The sequence below is a fragment of the Eschrichtius robustus genome, chromosome 12 (genome assembly GCF_028021215.1).
Source record: "Eschrichtius robustus isolate mEscRob2 chromosome 12, mEscRob2.pri, whole genome shotgun sequence".
Classification (NCBI taxonomy): domain Eukaryota; kingdom Metazoa; phylum Chordata; class Mammalia; order Artiodactyla; family Eschrichtiidae; genus Eschrichtius; species Eschrichtius robustus.
Window position 1 is genome coordinate 42,839,860 of NC_090835.1, and position 16,717 is coordinate 42,856,576.

At 46.8% G+C, this 16,717-nt stretch overlaps 1 protein-coding gene across 1 annotated transcript in view; it reads left to right on the top strand.

Annotated features, from left to right (window-relative positions):
* The window catches only part of CDCP1 (CUB domain containing protein 1), a 55,126-nt gene that overhangs the window by 33,712 nt on the left and 4,697 nt on the right, over window positions 1-16,717 (top strand). Inside the window, exons 5-8 of the mRNA XM_068558398.1 lie at window positions 9,424-9,645; window positions 10,684-11,064; window positions 12,454-12,819; window positions 14,853-14,940. Coding sequence (XP_068414499.1) covers window positions 9,424-9,645; window positions 10,684-11,064; window positions 12,454-12,819; window positions 14,853-14,940 — 1,057 coding nt within the window. The remainder of the gene's footprint in view (window positions 1-9,423; window positions 9,646-10,683; window positions 11,065-12,453; window positions 12,820-14,852; window positions 14,941-16,717) is intronic.

The following is a 16,717-nucleotide window of genomic DNA, read 5'->3' on the forward strand; positions in this document are numbered from 1 at the left end:
GGCAGAGAAATTGAGAATGTGAAATGGCATGGCTGATAAACACCTGAAAAGTGACCATGTGGGATCCACTCCCAGGGTTGCCCATCTGACACCGTCTTGGGAGTGCCCGCTCGGCACCCACTTGGAGCCCGGCTCCTCAGGAAGCCTCAGTGCCTTCATATCTTGACCCAAGATTCCTTCTAATTCACAGTAACCGTGTACAAGGCATAACTTTATATGTACATGTGTGTATGTGCATGTGTGTCCACTGACACATTTTGATGACTCTATGTCACAATTTTATCAGAATGTTGAAAACAGCCATGAAAGGATTCAGAAATGGAGTGGGTTTGAGTTTTAGAAGACGCAGGGATTTGTTTATCATCTCAGTCACGGTGAAGTGCTGCTGATTAATTCTGTTTCCTGTAACATCAGCTGGGTTGATTTCTAAATATAATCAAATTGTTAAACATGCTATTACCAGCATCAAGAAGGATATGGCTTCAGTTTTGAGGTAAATAGTGGTTAACTGCACTTTAGATGTGTTTAGCACTGTCAAGGCTTTACATCAAGCATGGTTTGCATTTTTCTAGGCAAGTGAGTGAACTTGGCCAGCAGAAGTATCTTTACTTAGGCGATGCTGGAGTCCCTGAGAGCTCTGATTTCTGGACATCTCCATCTTGATTCTCTGAATCCCAACGTGGACCCTAAGTTTCAAGAGATTGCCCAAGGCAGCCAGCCCTGTGCACTCACACGTTTGTCTGGTTCTGTAAATATGTGTGGACAGCTTGTTTTGCAGGCAGCATGGCCCAGTGGTTAAAGGCACTTACTCTGGAATTGGCCTGTGTGGATTCAAAATCCTGATTCCCCTACTTACTGTGTGAGCCTGGGCAAGTCACTTAACTCCTGTGTGACTCAGTTTATCTTCAAGTAGAGATAATAGGACTGTCCTCGTAGGGGTGTTGTGAGGAGCAATGAGGTGGCAGTGCCTGGCAGGTAGTAAGCACTCTTTAAATGTTATCCTGCAAGGCTCTAGGTCAAGGAAGGGATATAAAGTTGAAAAAGACACAGCACTGGTCCTTAGACGTTAGCCTGTAATCCAGAAGACAGATGAGACTTATAGGATGCAGGAGGTCACTTCCCAGAAGGAGTTTCTTCTTTTTATTTTCTTTTCATATCTTGTTGATTTTATTTTAATAATTGCAATCTGTGTACCCTATTGGTGTAATATTTGGTCTCTACGTAGGTGGCCATTTCTCCACGGGCTCCTCTGGGGATGCAGTGGATAGCTGTAGGTGCCCAGGACTCTCTCTATACACTGTGCATCACTGGGATAGACGGAGTTCTCCAGGGTGGGGTCTCTTGGTTCTGCGTCAGCCGATTCTGTCTGTTATTTTCATTCACTCTCTTCATCAGCTGGTGGTAACAAATGCTGTTGGTCTGGTTTCTCTCTTGTACTTTCTTGCACAGATGATAGATGTTTCAGAGAAAATTTTGGCTGCCATCTCTACCCACTTGGCTCTCTTCCACACCTTGGCACTGTCTCTGCACTTGTATTGGCAGGGGTCATCCCCTCCGTCCTTTCCTGAGTGCTTGTGGTTGGCTGTTCCCTGCTTGTGGTTGGTTGTTCTGTGCTTGTAGTTGGTTGTTCCCCAACTGTGGTTGGTTGTTCTGTGCTAGGGGTGGTTGTTCCACGCTTGTGTTTGTTTTGTACTTACGGTTGGTTGGTCCGTATCTGTGTTAAACTCCTATGGTTTGCCAGTAACTTCAGCCATGCTGAAGGCTCCCAGTGGTCTGCGCCAGGGATCCTGATCTCCCTACATATACCTTCTCCTAGGCAATGAGGAGCCACACTCTTCAGTTTTGTTTGTTCATCAAGTCACTGCTCCAGCCAATGGTAGCCCTGGGATGGCTTAGTCATCACAAAACACCCCTCCTAACACCCTGGGGGCTGGTGAGAGGAGGGAGGGGGATGCACAAGGAAATTTCTGTGGGTGATGAATATATTCACTATCTTGATTATGTTGATGTATATACAGGTGTGTATATAGGTTCAAAACTAGGCAAATTTACACCTTAGATATGTACAGATTATTGTAATTCAATTATTGCTCAATAGAGCTGCTTAAAAATTATGTTCTCTGTAAGAAAACAAACAATTTTGGAAAGAAAAGAACAATTTTTGGTGAGGGAGAGTAGTTTATCACTGACGTTGTTTAGAAACACTAGAGCATAGTGACAATAAAAACAAGCCTGGATTTACTCAGATTTATTATTGTTTTAAAATTCTCTGTTCCCTTTATTCCCCCACAGGGAATGAAATATCCCCACTGCCCTGACCTGGATAGGCCACTGCATGACTCCAAGTCACTTAGCAAGAAGGTGTCCTAATCTATGTGGGATTTGTGGCCTCCAAACACTGTTATGGAGGATGGGGTTGGTGATTTTCTGTACGGCGAGTTTTTGTCCCTTCTGAGGGTCTTTAGTTGTTTACAGCATAAGGTAGGTTACAACACACACCACTAAGAGGTAGATGGCTGGAAGCAATTCATTTGTGTGCCTTTTTGGTGGGTGCCCTGCCACCCCATACATATCATGCCTCTCCTCCGGGCCCCCTCTCTCCAGCCCAAGCAGCAGTGCTGAGCCCTTCTTCCTCCTTGCACAGGAGATAAAGTGTTAAGGGGGAGTTTGTCTCAGGTGCTCACTGCTCACCCAGTCCTTATTCCCAATGTCTGGCTGACTTTGGACACTGAAGGACCCAGTCTGGTCCTCCACCTCGAAGGACCCCACCTGCATTCCTTGTCACACACCTGCCTCTTCCTTTCTTTCCTCCCCATCAGCAGAGACACACACTCAACCCCTGGATGAAGGAGCCTTTCACAAACTGTCAATTTTGTTTTAACCCTCCCTGTTAAAGATTCAGTTTCTGTGGTTGGCTAGCTGGGCCATTGGAGACCAGCAGATAGTTCTGGAGTCTCTGGCTTTGCTCTGCAGTTACTGTCTATACCAGTCATTACTTGGAGTGGTGGATTTCTCTTGGGTCTCTTGGTCCTGCTCTGGCTGATTTTGATTCATTTTCTTATTCAGACTGTGGCAAGAGACTGATATTGTTGGAGTCTTACTCTCGGGTGTTCTCAAACCCCCTTGAAAGGGTCTTTTTACCTTTGTGGCTTTCTTTTGCACCTGGAAAGGCAACAGAGTGAGCCCAGAGTGGCTTTGGTTTGGGGGAGGGGGATGGTGACTGAGTGGGAGCGGAGGCTTCATGAGAAGGGGTGTGCGTTGAGAAGGGGATTGGTACCCAGCAAGGACAAGTTCAGAGTCTTAGCGGGGGAGTCTTTGGGAAAAAGAGGAGCGTGAAGAAGGCATTCTGACATTGCCACTGTCTCTGAACTTGGGTTGACAGGGGCTCTTCTTTCATTCCTTTCTTTGGTGCTGGGAATGAGTCGTTGTACATGTGTGTGCAGGTCCCCTTGGTCATAGCAGAGCCTCCCATTGCCTACCCAGGGAGACTGCCCTTCTTCTATGTCAATGACCCCTGGACAGTGAGACTCCACACGCTTCAGTTTTGCTAGGTCAGCAAGCACTATCCCCAGCGAGTGGTGTCTGAGGGTAGGCTTAGACTAAAGAAGGTGCCACTCTTGACACTTCCAGGGTGGGGCATGCTGGGAGGCCTCGAGACTGTGGCTGGAGGAAGGGAGTGTTTCCTCAACACCCTCTATAAAGACGTGTCCCAAACCGACCTGCCACTCCTCCTCGTCTCCCCACGTTCAATCCCTGTGGTGCACGTGGCAGGGAAAAGGGGATTCCTCCAAACAATTTCCCACGGCCACCCCCATTCAGTGGTTCATTCTGTTGTCTCCCCATCACTACCATGTCTCGTTTATCCATCTGAATGTCTGTGTCCCAATAAACTCCCAATCAGGCATCTTGTCTTATTCCTCTGTTTTCCTACGCTCAGCACAGTTTCCAGCGCATTCCAGGCCCCCCATAAACCCTGTCGCACTAATCTCAGGAGGCAGCCTCTTGTCCAAAGTGGCTTGAGAGCCAGATGCACTATCCAAAGGCACAACCCCTCAGAAGGGGCAAGGTAGATGGGACACAGTGGGGGCACCAGGAGCCTGGCTGCTGGGGGAATCAGACAAGGACAAGAGCATCAAAAACAGAGTGGAGGCAGAGCTGGGAGGGTTTCTCAAGCCAAAGAGGGCGGCTGTCACAGCAACCATGCAAAGCCAGAGCCTCAGCAAGGGTGGAAGCAGCTGTCAGAGGCACCCTGACCCCTCATCATCCACAGTAGGACCTGACTACAGTGGGCCCAGACTGAAAAAAACCAAATTCTGAATGTGGGCAGCAGGCAGATGTTACCTTGTACCTGATTGTCTCTCCCCCGACCCTACTCTGTACTCTCTCTCTACTTTGCTGACAATATCAATTTAGCTAAAACTAGACCCAGAGGACTCCTGCAGAGAATATCTTTCCATGGCTTGAGCACAAGTGTCCTGTGTCTTAAGATGAGTAATGTACAAGCTGCCCTGGCTGATCTGGCCAGCTGTGACCAGATGTGTGAGCATGGATGGCTTACGTTGCCCAAAACGTGCAGTTCAGCAATGTCAGAGAGCTTGATTTACATTTGTCTCCACCAAACACATCTTGCTTTTCAGTGCTCCATAACGCACTCTCATCTTTTTTGATGATACAATACTACCATGCCATACCTGGCATTATTACCACTCCATTACCTGGAGATACAAAAAATAATTTTGGTCCTCTTGAAGTTTCATCTAATAGTCACCGTAGAGAGAGAACTTCTCTGTTGTCCCACACAGCCTGTCTCTCATTTTCTGATATTATTTCTAAAAGGTTCAAATGGCCCTGCTGATAACGATCATATGAGTTAATAGTAGTCTACCTGTCTATGTTACTCCCTTTAGTGGGAGCAGACTGCTAGCCTACTACCTTTTGCATCCTCCTCTAGCTTCTGGAAGATACGTTTACTTGCTCTGAAAATACCAGCAGACTAAGTGTATCTTCAAGCCCTGTAGGTTTCTGGGTTAACATGATTCAAATAAGGTAGATGGATGTGTTTCCAGAATGTTATACCAGATACTTCTAGTAACTGATCTGGGTAAATGCTGGTTGTGGAAAACAGTTGCATTGCTTCTTTTTCAGCTTTTATAACCCCCCAGAAGCCACCTGGAGCCCTTAACTAAATGTTGGCGTTGTTTTTGTTTTTTCTTGGGTAACTCCTGCTCTGTGAGTCTTTATTTACTTATTTTTGGCTGTGTTGGGTCTTTGTTGCTGCATGCAGGCTTTCTCTAGTTGCGGCGAGCAGGGGCTACTCTTCATTGCAGTGCACGGGCTTCTCACTGCAGTGGCTTTTCTTGTTGCGGAGCATGGGCCCTAGGGCACGCGGGCTTCAGTAGTTGTGGCTCGTGGGCTTAGTTGCTCCGCAGCATGTGGGATCTTCCCGGACCAGGGATCAAACCCACGTCCCCTGCATTGGCAGGCGGATTCTTAACCACTGCGCCACCAGGGAAGCCCCTCTGTGAGTCTTTAATTTGTCCTGGAAGAGTTGACACATATTGTGGCCTCTGACTTATCCCCATGGATAAGTAAGAAATCTCAGGAGTTCCCTGGTGGCCTAGTGGTTAGGATTTGGTGCTTTCACTCCCTTGGCCTGGGTTCAGTCCCTGGTCGGGGAAGTAAGATCCTGCAAGCCTCGGGGTGCGGCCAAAAAATTTTTTCTTTCAAGAGAGAGGCAAAGGGAATCTTAGGATGATGGTACAAGGGGACCCAAGACCATACCTGGGCCCCTTTAGATGAGAGCAGTTGAGAAGGCTCTGGAGAGACTTTTCAGAAAGATAACTTGATGATATACCTAATGTTCTCATAGGTATTGAAAGGAGATTTATACAAGTTGGAGAGAGTTTGGGTGTCAAATTACTGATAAGTACATAGAAACTAAGGAAATGATTTAAATGGCAATAACTAATTCTAGGGAAATAAAATCTTGTGCAAGAAAGAGAAACTATAGCATGGAAATAACGTGACTGTGTAAACACTGTGTTACTATTGTTTACATAGTCATGATAATGCCAACACAGAATAATGATCTAACATAAAAATATGATGGTAAAGATTGGGAAGATGGGTGAATAGGAAGTGTGTGGTTTGGATGTTTGCTGGACATGTGTACTGTGGGTGTGTGTATGTTGTATACGAGGTGTGGAGTGTGGGAAGGGGGATGTGAGTGTGGGTGAAGGAGAGGAAATCCTCATCTTCTTTTGTGGGAAACCAACAAATAATACCTGAAACAGGGCTGCCCTTGTGGCGCAGTGGTTAAGAAACCGAGCCAATGCAGGGGACACGGGTTCGAGCCCTGGTCTGGGAAGATCCCACATGCCGCGGAGCAACTAGGCCCGTGAGCCACAGCTACTGAGCCTGCGCGTCTGGAGCCTGTGCTCCGCAACAAGAGAAGCCGCGATAGGGAGAGGCCCGCGCACCGCGATGAAGGGTGGCCACCGCTTGCCGCAGCTGGAGAAAGACCTCGCGCGGAAACGAAGACTCAACACAGCCAAAAATAAATAAATAAGTAAATAAAATTTAAAAAAAAAAATCTTTAAAAAAAAAAAGAATTACCCTGCCCCAAATGTCAATAGTGCCAAGCCAGAGAAGCCCTGCTTTAACTTCTGTGCGTGCACTACTTTGATACCGTACAAATTAGGAAAGAGGGAGGGGGTAGGGAGGCTTCTGCAACCTGTGATTGGACCTCGATAAAGGTGAGTGGGGCTTCAGAAGCAAAAGGGCTCCTAACACAGCCAGGGTAGGGGTAGGGAGGGTTTCCCAGAGGTAACAACGAAGATAAATTTTAAAGGACAGTAAGATATGAGCTGAATGTGGGGCTAGGAGATTGAAAAGCTAACCATTTTCTAAATCAAATCATATTTAAGTTAACAACATTAGCATATATACTCCAGCTCTGGATATGTCATCTCTCTGATTAAAGCACTATTAGAACTTACAGTAAAATTTACATAGACATAAGCAATAAGAACCAAAGAAAGGAGTCAGCAGATATGACAACCATAAGACATTTCCCTAATTTTGCTCCTAATTTGACACTGAGCTCCCTGGCAGCCAGTTCAAAAGGAACAATTCTATTAAGTATGTGGTTCCTGTTACCAGGAAGGAGGAAGCCTAGCAGACTCTCTTGGGAAACAGAGCTTTCCCAACTGGCACTGGACTTATTTATTCACTGGAGCTGCAGGCAGAGAGGCTAAGAGACCCGATGGACACGTCGGCAACACCCATGACTTGCAAAGCCAGCACCCCCTTGCACAGGCATCTTCCTAACTTGATGGCTTCTGTAAAAGCAGAACGAATGAAATTAAAAAGCAGCTCAGTAAAAAAGTGATTTCCAGGGGTTCATAGTGTAGAGCCTTCTGGGGATGGCATTATAAAGTGAAATGATTCTTTTATAAAGTAGTCTGGTAATCCATTCTAAATAGTTGAAAAAATATTCCTATTCTCTCACCTAACAATCAGTTCTGGGATTTTATCCTGAGGAAATAGATAAAAACGAAACATGCGCATGTGCTTATTAGAGTCTTTTATTTCAAGTGGCGCAATCATAGAAGTGACCTAAAAAAACAATAATTGGGCAGTTTTTCCAAATTACATAAGAAACACATACATATTTTCTAACTAAAAATTCAAACATCACAGACAAAGCTAAAATCTTCCCTGACCATCTGTATTGTCCCTACTTCCAGGCCCCTCTCTTAGGGTAACCACAATTATGGATTTGTTATATTTCTCTCCAAATCTTTTTTCTCTTCATTTAAATATTAAGTACATACATACATGAGTATGTACATGTAGAAATAGCTACTTCATTTTACGTAGAGACTTTACAATCAAATGGTGTCATAGTCTATGGTTCTACAACTTGCTGTTTTACCTAATACTATATCTTGGAGGTTCTTATATCAGTATATTTAGATCTCCCTCATTCTTTTTAACTGCTGCGTAATATTCCATTGGTGAAAGTTTCATGGTCTGTTTAACTATTCCAGTATTACTCCAGTCACTGTCACAGCACTGGCGTACACATGTGGGCATATATACCCATGTCACACTGCTGGGTTATAGCGGTGTAGGGTTTTTATTTTTATACTATACACTTTCTTTTAATTTGCTTTTCTCTAATTATAAGTAGTATTACAAGTGATACTAACAACACTTCATATCTTGTCTATTTGGACATTTATATTTCCTTTACTGTGAACTGCTCAATCATTCTATGTAGAAAATATTTTCTCCCAGTGTGTCCCTTGTCCTTTAAACATTATTTGTGGTACCTAAGTCAGACAGATATTTTAATCTTTATTTATTTTTTTTTTTGCTTTTATAATTTGTGTTCACTCCACATTTATAAAGATATTCTCTTTGTTTTTATTTTGGTGACTGCTTTGAATTACTAGTGTAATTTTATTCTTTTACTAATGGGAGAGACCGTTCTCCTGGCCCAGCCTATGGAGTACTTCATCTTTTTGTCACTTATTTGAAATGTAGCATTTATTAGAGATTAAATTATAATACCTATGGTTCTATCCTGTCTATGAATCTTGTATCCCTGCACTAATACCAGCTGTTGTTAATTACTCTTCATAGAGGGAGAATATTTAAATAGGTGATGCTAAATCTCACTTAGATGACTAAGATTAATGAATATTTTAAAAGCTTAGTGAATATGAAAACTATATGGTAAAATAAGTGTATCTGTATAAAATAATAAAGTAAAATCTGAGTATAAAATTTTATACACACCATACTGTTAAATAGGTGAAAATATGCATGCATATGCACAAGGACAAAAATGAATTTGAAGAAATGAAAGCAGTTACATAAGGATGGTCGAAATGCGGTCCACTGACTTTCTTTTTAAATTTTGTTTCAAGCTATCATAATGTTTTCTTTTTTTTTTTTTTTTAAACATATAAATGTGTATTAACTTGCCAATCTTTTTTTTAAAATAAATTTATTTATTTATTTTTGGCTGTGTTGGGTCTTCGTTTCTGTGCGAGGGCTTTCTCTAGTTGTGGCAAGCGGGGGCCACTCTTCATCGCGGTGCGCGGGCCTCTCACTATCGCGGCCTCTCTTGTTGCGGAGCACAGGCTCCAGATGCGCAGGCTCAGTAGTTGTGGCTCACGGGCCCAGTTGCTCCGCGGCATGTGGGATCTTCCCAGACCACGGCTCGAACCCGTGTCCCCTGCATTGGCAGGCAGACTCTCAACCACTGCGCCACCAGGGAAGCCCGATGTTTTCTTAATAATAAAGAAATTTCCCAATGTTCCCCAGCCATGAGAGATTTTGTGCTCATTTTTGCTGTCTCACGGGGCTCATCCTGATCCATTCTTCATGCCTGTTTTCTATTTGTGGTTCCAGATAAAACCTACGTGGTTGACTTGAGTAACGAGCGAGCCATGTCGCTGACCATTGAGCAACGGCCCAGCAAACTGAGCCGCAAATTTGTCCCCGGCTGCTTCGTGTGTCTGGACTCTCGGACCTGCAGCACCAGCCTCACCCTGACAGCTGGCTCCAAACACAATATCTCCTTCCTTTGTGACGATCTGACACGCCTGTGGATCAACGCCGAGAAAACCATAAGTACGCCCCCGCCCCTTCAGTGTGCTCCTGCCAAGCTGTGGGAGTTCTCCCCTCCCTGCCCTGTCTTAGTGGGGTCCACTGGGTGGGTTGTAAATTGTATGATCAGAAATGCCCCCAGCAGTGAGGGTGAGCAAGGGCAACCAAGAAGCACAGAGCAAGGTGGAGACACACCCGCTTTGAGACCAGCAGCCTCCGTGGGAACATGCATCCTTCAGAAGCAAGTGGCATCCCCCGTGTCCATGCTCACGTCTCCTCTGTCCAGCCTCCGGTCTCCCTCCTGTGAAATGCTCGTAGCCTTCCCCAACCTCCCTCATCCGCACGCCCCCTGCTTCCACGCTCACTGCTCGCTTGTCTTCTGTTGCATGAGACCAAGTCTTGAGCTCAAAAACTTTGGCTTCTTCCGTTTTTTATCCCTTTAGCTACTAGCCGTGCCTGACATGTGCTAGTCACATAGAAATGTTTAATCAGTGGAGGGCAGCAAAACCAATAGTCACCTCCTTGCTGGGCCACCATCATCTCTGATGTGGATGCTCTTAGGGTCTCCACTGAGGCAGTAGCTGAAGCCGCGAGAGGCAAAGCAGCCAGCCCGAGGCCACCCCGTTAGGAAGCGGCAGAGCTGAAACACCAGCTGAGATCTCCCCAACTCTACTCCCAGCTCTAACCACTAGGCGAACTGCCTCCCCACAGGCAGGGACACTGGGCAGCAGGGCTGGGTGAAGGGAAAAACCTGTACCCTGCCCACGTGGCACTTAGCATCTAAGACACAGGTTGTCTTAGTTGAGAACTTGAGTGAACAAGAAGAGAAAATTTCAACCCTGAATACTCCCCAAAAGTCGTTCTGCCGGTTTAGTGGAGAGTAAGAATGCAAGAGCACGAGGGAAGCTAGAAAAGGGGCATCAAGGAGGCAGGAGCGCAGGACAGAGCAGGAGAGGAGAGACCAAAGGGAAAAGTGAGAAAGCCTCGGGCTGACTTGAGAGCTGGAGAGGATGCACTTCCGGTTTCCTCCCAGCCTGGGTACCACGAGCCCCTCTTTCGTAGGCTGCCTGGACCACCGGTACTGCCACAGGAAGTCCTACTCGCTCCAGGTGCCATGGTACATCTTCCAGCTGCCTGTGCAGCTGCACGACTTCTCCTGGAAGCTGCTGGTGCCCAAAGACAGCATCAGCCTGGCACTGGTGCCTGCCCAGAAGCTGCAGCAGCACACTCACGAGAGGGTCTGCAACACCAGCTTCAGCTACCTCGTGGCCAGTGCCGTTCCCGACCAGGACCTTTCCTTCGGCTCCTTCTGCTCTGGAGGCTCCATAGAGCAGATTCAGGTGAAGCAGAACGTCTCGGTGACCCTCCGCACCTTTGCCCCCAGCTTCCAGCAAGAGGCCTCCAGGCAGAGCCTGGCCGTGTCCTTTATCCCCCACTTCAAAGGTAAGGGGGTCTTTCACTCTCTCCCCATCTCGATGCCCTCTTAGCCTTTCTTATTGGGACACTTATCTTATTTTGGTTTTCTGATCGTCTTAATTGTCAGTTTGAAGAGAAGGGATAGCTGAGGGGGCTGTTCCTCATACAAGATGATGAGTCCTAGTCCTGACTTTACCATTAACCTAGTGTGGAAAATTCCAGGAGTTAGAAATAAGACTCTCTGACAGTGGGAGGTGATGGTTGGTAGGCAGCAGAACAAATAATCAGGTTCGAGGCCTTTTTGGAAGCAGGCAGGGCATAAATGAGAACTAACCAAATATTCCCAAGTCCTGGATTCTTGAAGTGGTAACATACAAATCCTTATGCAGATATTTTTATGATTCTGCTTTGACAATTCAGAACGCAGTTTGGAGGGCATAGAGGAAGGAATACTGGGAAAGAGATGAATCTCTAGAGCGTTCTCCTGCATGGGGGAGCAGAACCCTCCTGGGAGGCTAGTGTATGATCTTCTCAGGCAGCAAATGAGGTTTAAATCGGTCACAATGGTGAAGTCTACATTGTTGATTTTAAAATTCACAGTCACCACTACAAGTTGCTAAGTTCATTTTTAAATTGACCAAGACCTTAATTCAAGGTTTACTCTGTAATTTTGTTCTCAGAGGCATGAGTGGGAGGGAAATGAATCTGGCCATAAGAATTAAGATCAGTCCAGGTTGCCTGGTATCTCCAAGGTTACCAGAGAAACTCCTTCTGGGGAGTCTTTGAAAATAAGACACACCCTCCTCAGTGTGGAGTGTTGGGGTTTTATCTCACCTGAAGATAAGGAGTGGATTAGTTGACATGTCAGAGACCCTTTCAACTTTGCAATTCTAGAATTTTTCCCAGAACCTGAAGTTTTCTAAATCTCCAAAATAGAAATCAGTTTACACCAGTCCCGCCATGGAGCAGGGCGTTAGATAGATGCTAGCCCCATTGAGGGCATCTCTGAAAGGAAGCTGAGACAACCACCAGTTTGGCAAACTGGCTTGTTTTGTGTTTGTTTGTTTGGTTGGTTGTTTGGTTGGTTTTTTCAAAAGGCCCGAGAACCTAATCTGAGACTCTGTTCCTTTGCTGACCAATATGGTAGCCACTGGCCACATGTGGCAATTTAAATTTAAATTAATAGTAAACAAAATTAAAAATTCAGTTCTTCAGTCACACCAAGCACATTCCAAGTCTTCAACAGACACATGCGGCTGTGGCTACTCTCTTAGCCAGTGCAGATCCAGAGCCTCTCCATCATGGCAGGAAGCTCTGTAGTCTGGACGGTGTGGCAACATCTCCTCCGCCCTCCTATTCTCTCCATCTTGATTGAGTGAAACAACTTCTGCGTGGATTCTCTTCCTTTTCCTGCAGAGGAAGGTGTTTTCACAGTGACCCTGGACACGAAAAGCAAGGTCTACCTGAGGACCCCTAACTGGGACAGGGGCCTACCATCCCTCACCTCCGTGTCCTGGAACATAAGCGTGCCCCAAGACCAGGTGGCCTGCCTGACCTTCCTCAAAGAGCGAACGGGCCTGGTCTGCCAGACAGGGCGTGCGTTCATGATCATCCAGGAGCAGGGGGCCCACACCGAGGAGATCTTCAGCCTGGAGGAGGAGGTGCTGCCCAAGCCAAGCTTCCGCTACCACAGCTTCTGGGTCAACATCTCCAACTGCAGCCCCATGAGCAGGAAGCAGCTGGACCTGCTTTTCTGGGTCTCGCTTACCCCAAGGACCATGGGTAAGGTCTTTCGGGGCTGGTGGATAGCAGTTGGTAGTTGAGGAATCAGGAGCAAGACTGGAAGGCAAGTCAGAAAGCATGGATTTGAGTCCTGGCTGTCCATGTATCAGTCAGCTATTGTGTCAATGATACTGCATAACAAACCACCCCAGAACTCAGTGGCTTAAAACAGCCATGTGTTATTGCTCACATGTTGGCTGGGCAGTTCTGAGCTGGGCTTGTCAGGGTTCATTCACTCAAGCACCTATGGGCAGCTGCAGGTTGGCTAGAGGACTTTGTCAATCTTGGCCGGGCACTCTCACATGTCTGGGGCCCAGCCAAGATCAGCCATGTTAACTGGGATTCCTTGACTCTCCTCAGCATGGTCTCTTATCCTCCAAACTGGGGCCTGTTCTCATGGCAGAGGCAGAGAGATCCAAGAGAGGCTGGGGGAAGCATGCAAGGTCTCTTGACGATTAGGTTAAGAACTCATACCCTGTCCCTTTGACAGCATTGGTTTGGTCAGCCCAGATTCAAGGGGTGGACAGGTGGACTCCATCTCTTGATGGGAGGAGCTGCAAGATCACACAGTAAATAAAGGACATGGGTGAGGGCAGGGGGAGAATTAGGGCATTTTGGTAGTCAGTCTACTATTAACCTATTTCTGACATAGGGGAAGTCTCTTTACTCCTCTGATCTTCCTCTGCAGAGAATAGATGATTGTAACTACCCCATAAAATTATCACTGGGGATTCAGTGTTGGTGATTAAACCGTGAGGACCTGGAAAGTGTGACACAGATACATGATGCTGGCATTTTTTATTTAGTCCAGTGAAACATTAGAATCCTTGAATGCCCTCAGTTGTGGGCCTCAGAGCCATGATGAGGATTTTGCCTTTATGCCCGAAGTGGTAGTATCCACTGAAGAGTTTCAGGCAATCTGTGGTGGGGCCATGTTAGCCCTTGATTCCAAGATAGTCACAGAGCACCACAGAGTGTTGGAACCATGGAGGTTTTTTTCCCCAGCCCCTTCCCTTTTTGGTGGTCAGATAGACTGTGTGTCCACCCAATGCCACACAGGTGGTTAGCAGCAAGAGAACCGACGGGGACCAGAAGCCACAAGTGGAAAGCTCTCTCACACTCTCAGATTAGCTCCTGAGTTTTCTTCCTCTCTTACATTCGTTTTCTGTCATTTATTTCTAGTCCTGTTTTCTCACAGTCTCACCTTTTGTTTTCTTATTGAACAAGCCAGAAATTCTAAATCCTGGTTTGGTGCAGGGCTCTCTCTCTGATTTATTTTCTTTTTCCTTTGTACAACTGTAGGAGAAGGACAGCACACGTGAAACAACCCTCTCCTTAACTCCTTCACCTCTGACTTTTGACTCCCTGCTTTCTTCTACACTCCCTGCTCTTCTCTCCTCCAAAATGGGCTGCGGCAGTCAGGGGAGCACAGCTGGGATAGGCCAGGAGTAGCCTTTGGAGTAGATCTGGTAGGTCCCCCAGTTTGTTTTATCTTTCACTGTGTAACAAACTCTTCCAAGATTTAGTGGCTTAGACAATAACCGTTTTTTTTTTGCTCACAATTCCATGGGTCAGGAATTTGGATGGGGCACAGCAGGTGGCTCATCTCTGCTCTAAGATATCGGGGACCTCAGCCAGATGCCTTGAATAGCTAGAGGGGGGCTGGGATGGTTCACCTTTGCTCACTTTCAAGGCTGGGAGCCTTGGTTTGTTTTCCTCGTGGAGTCTCCACATGGCTACTTGGGCTTCCTCACAGCATGGTGGTCTCAGCATAGTCAGGCTTCTTACATGGTGGCTGGCTTTTCCTCAGGAAGCTCAGGAAGCTGCCAGGTTTCTAAAAGGCTAGGTCCACACCAGCACAGCCCATATTCAAGAGGAAAGGAAGCAGATTCCCCTTAAAGTGAGGAGCAGCATGTGCATATGGGGAGGGAAGGAATGGATGGTAGCCATCTTTGAAGACTGTCTACTGGAGTTCATCACCAGCCTGATACCAAGTGTCTCCCCATCTCCCTCCCTTGTGTCTCTGCTCACAGACCTGACTGTCATCATCCTCGCGGTGGTGGGAGGTGGCGCCTTACTGCTGTTTGCCCTCGGACTCATCGTTTGCTTTGTGAAAAAGAAGTAGGTGGAATTTCTCAAACTGTCTTCACCTGAGCTGACAACTCCTTACAGCACACAGACCAGAGCTGTCGCTAATTATTGACTTTTTTCTTGCTTTCCATTTTCCCCGCAAAGATCAATGTTAAATAATATTGCCGGGGCGGGGGTGGGGGGAGGTACTTCCCTGGCGGTCCAGTGGTTAAGACTCCATGTTTCCAGTGCAGTGGGCGCTGGTTCAATCCCTGGTCGGGGAACTAAGGTCCCATGTGCTATGCAGTGCGGCCAAAAAAATAAAATATTGCAGGGGGTGAATTCCCTGGCAGTCCAGCAATTAGGACTCCAAGCTTTCACTGCCGAGGGTGCGGGTTGGATCCCTGTTTGGGGAACTAAGATCCTGCAAGCCGCCTGGCATGGCCAAAAAAAAAAAAAAGTGGAAAATAAATAATATTGCTGGATGTGAATTATGCTTGGAGGGGGAAAATATCCCCTACCTAGTAGGAAAACAAAATACACATGCGGTGACATTTTAGCCTGCAGTTTTACGCAGCTGCCTCAGCACAAGTCCCCTGTGAATCATTTAGTGTCTGCTCATTAGACTGTGGTCCTCACAGGGGTGATCTTGGCAGGAAAACGCTCACGTAGACCCTGCCAGACCAGGCCTGTGAATCCTCTCCCCCCGTCACCTTGAGGAAAACACACTCACACTGCCCAGCTTGTTCTCCTCCAGTTTCTTAAACAAACTGTCTGTTTTATGCTTGTTTATTGGCCTCCAGACAAGCACCAAAAAGCCAGCCCTGTGGGCAAGAGGAAGGAAGACCCAGTTAACTGACTCAGTCTCACCTTCCACCCCCTCAGGATAACAGCTTCTGTTTTATGAGAGGAAAGTGTTGACCTTTTTAGACAGAGTGCATGCCGCTGCCAGATTTCATCAGTTCTGCTCATATTTCTAATTAAAGCCATGGGGGTGGGGGGAGTCTATTTCCCTTAGCAAAAAACTAAAAAAAAATTTTTTTTATTAACTGGGGCCATGCGCAAACAATTGAAATTGCTGATTTGAAATGTCTCTGCTGATGAGGATGGGTTGGCAGGTTCAGGGGGAGGCGTCTTCTCTGTGAAATGGGATTGCACACATCTCACGTGAGGGAAAAGGACTTCTTTTATTAAAGAGACATCATTGTATCATTCCTCTCAGGAAACTTTCCTGTCTGGGTGCACAGTATGTTCCACCCAGATGAGAAAGCATGGCATTAACACTGGGCCCCAGCTTCCTCATCAGGAGGGAATTGGATGAGGGGAGGGGCCAGCACTTGCCTCCATCCCTAAAGTGCCCCAGTCCCGGCCTGGGAATTACCAGCCACTGCCTTGCTGTGGGGGAGGCCACTGGCTGGCAGGTTTGCATAAGGCTTGCCTGTCCCCAAGTTGGGTTGGGAGGGAGGACGGGTTCCTGCTGTGAGAAGGAGGGCAGACAGTGCCGTTGAACTTGGTCATTAAGCATGTATTTCCTGAGGGTCTCCTGGGCCCTAGGAACCAGGAGAGGTGCTGGGAATACACAAGACCCAGTCTTTTCTCCTGCCGTCTATGGGGGCAGAGGGACTAAAGAAGAAGGCAAGTAAGGAGGCGGTGTCAGGACAGTGTGAGAAGAGCTTGGTAGGGACAAGCAAGGCGCTGTAGGAGCACGTGGGTGGAGCATTGCTAGAAGGCTTCAGGCTGGAGGCCTTGCAGCCTGTCATCCTGGCCAGGGAACCCAGTGTTACAAGCTACATGTACTAGATTTATTTTTATCTCAGAAAAGTATAGG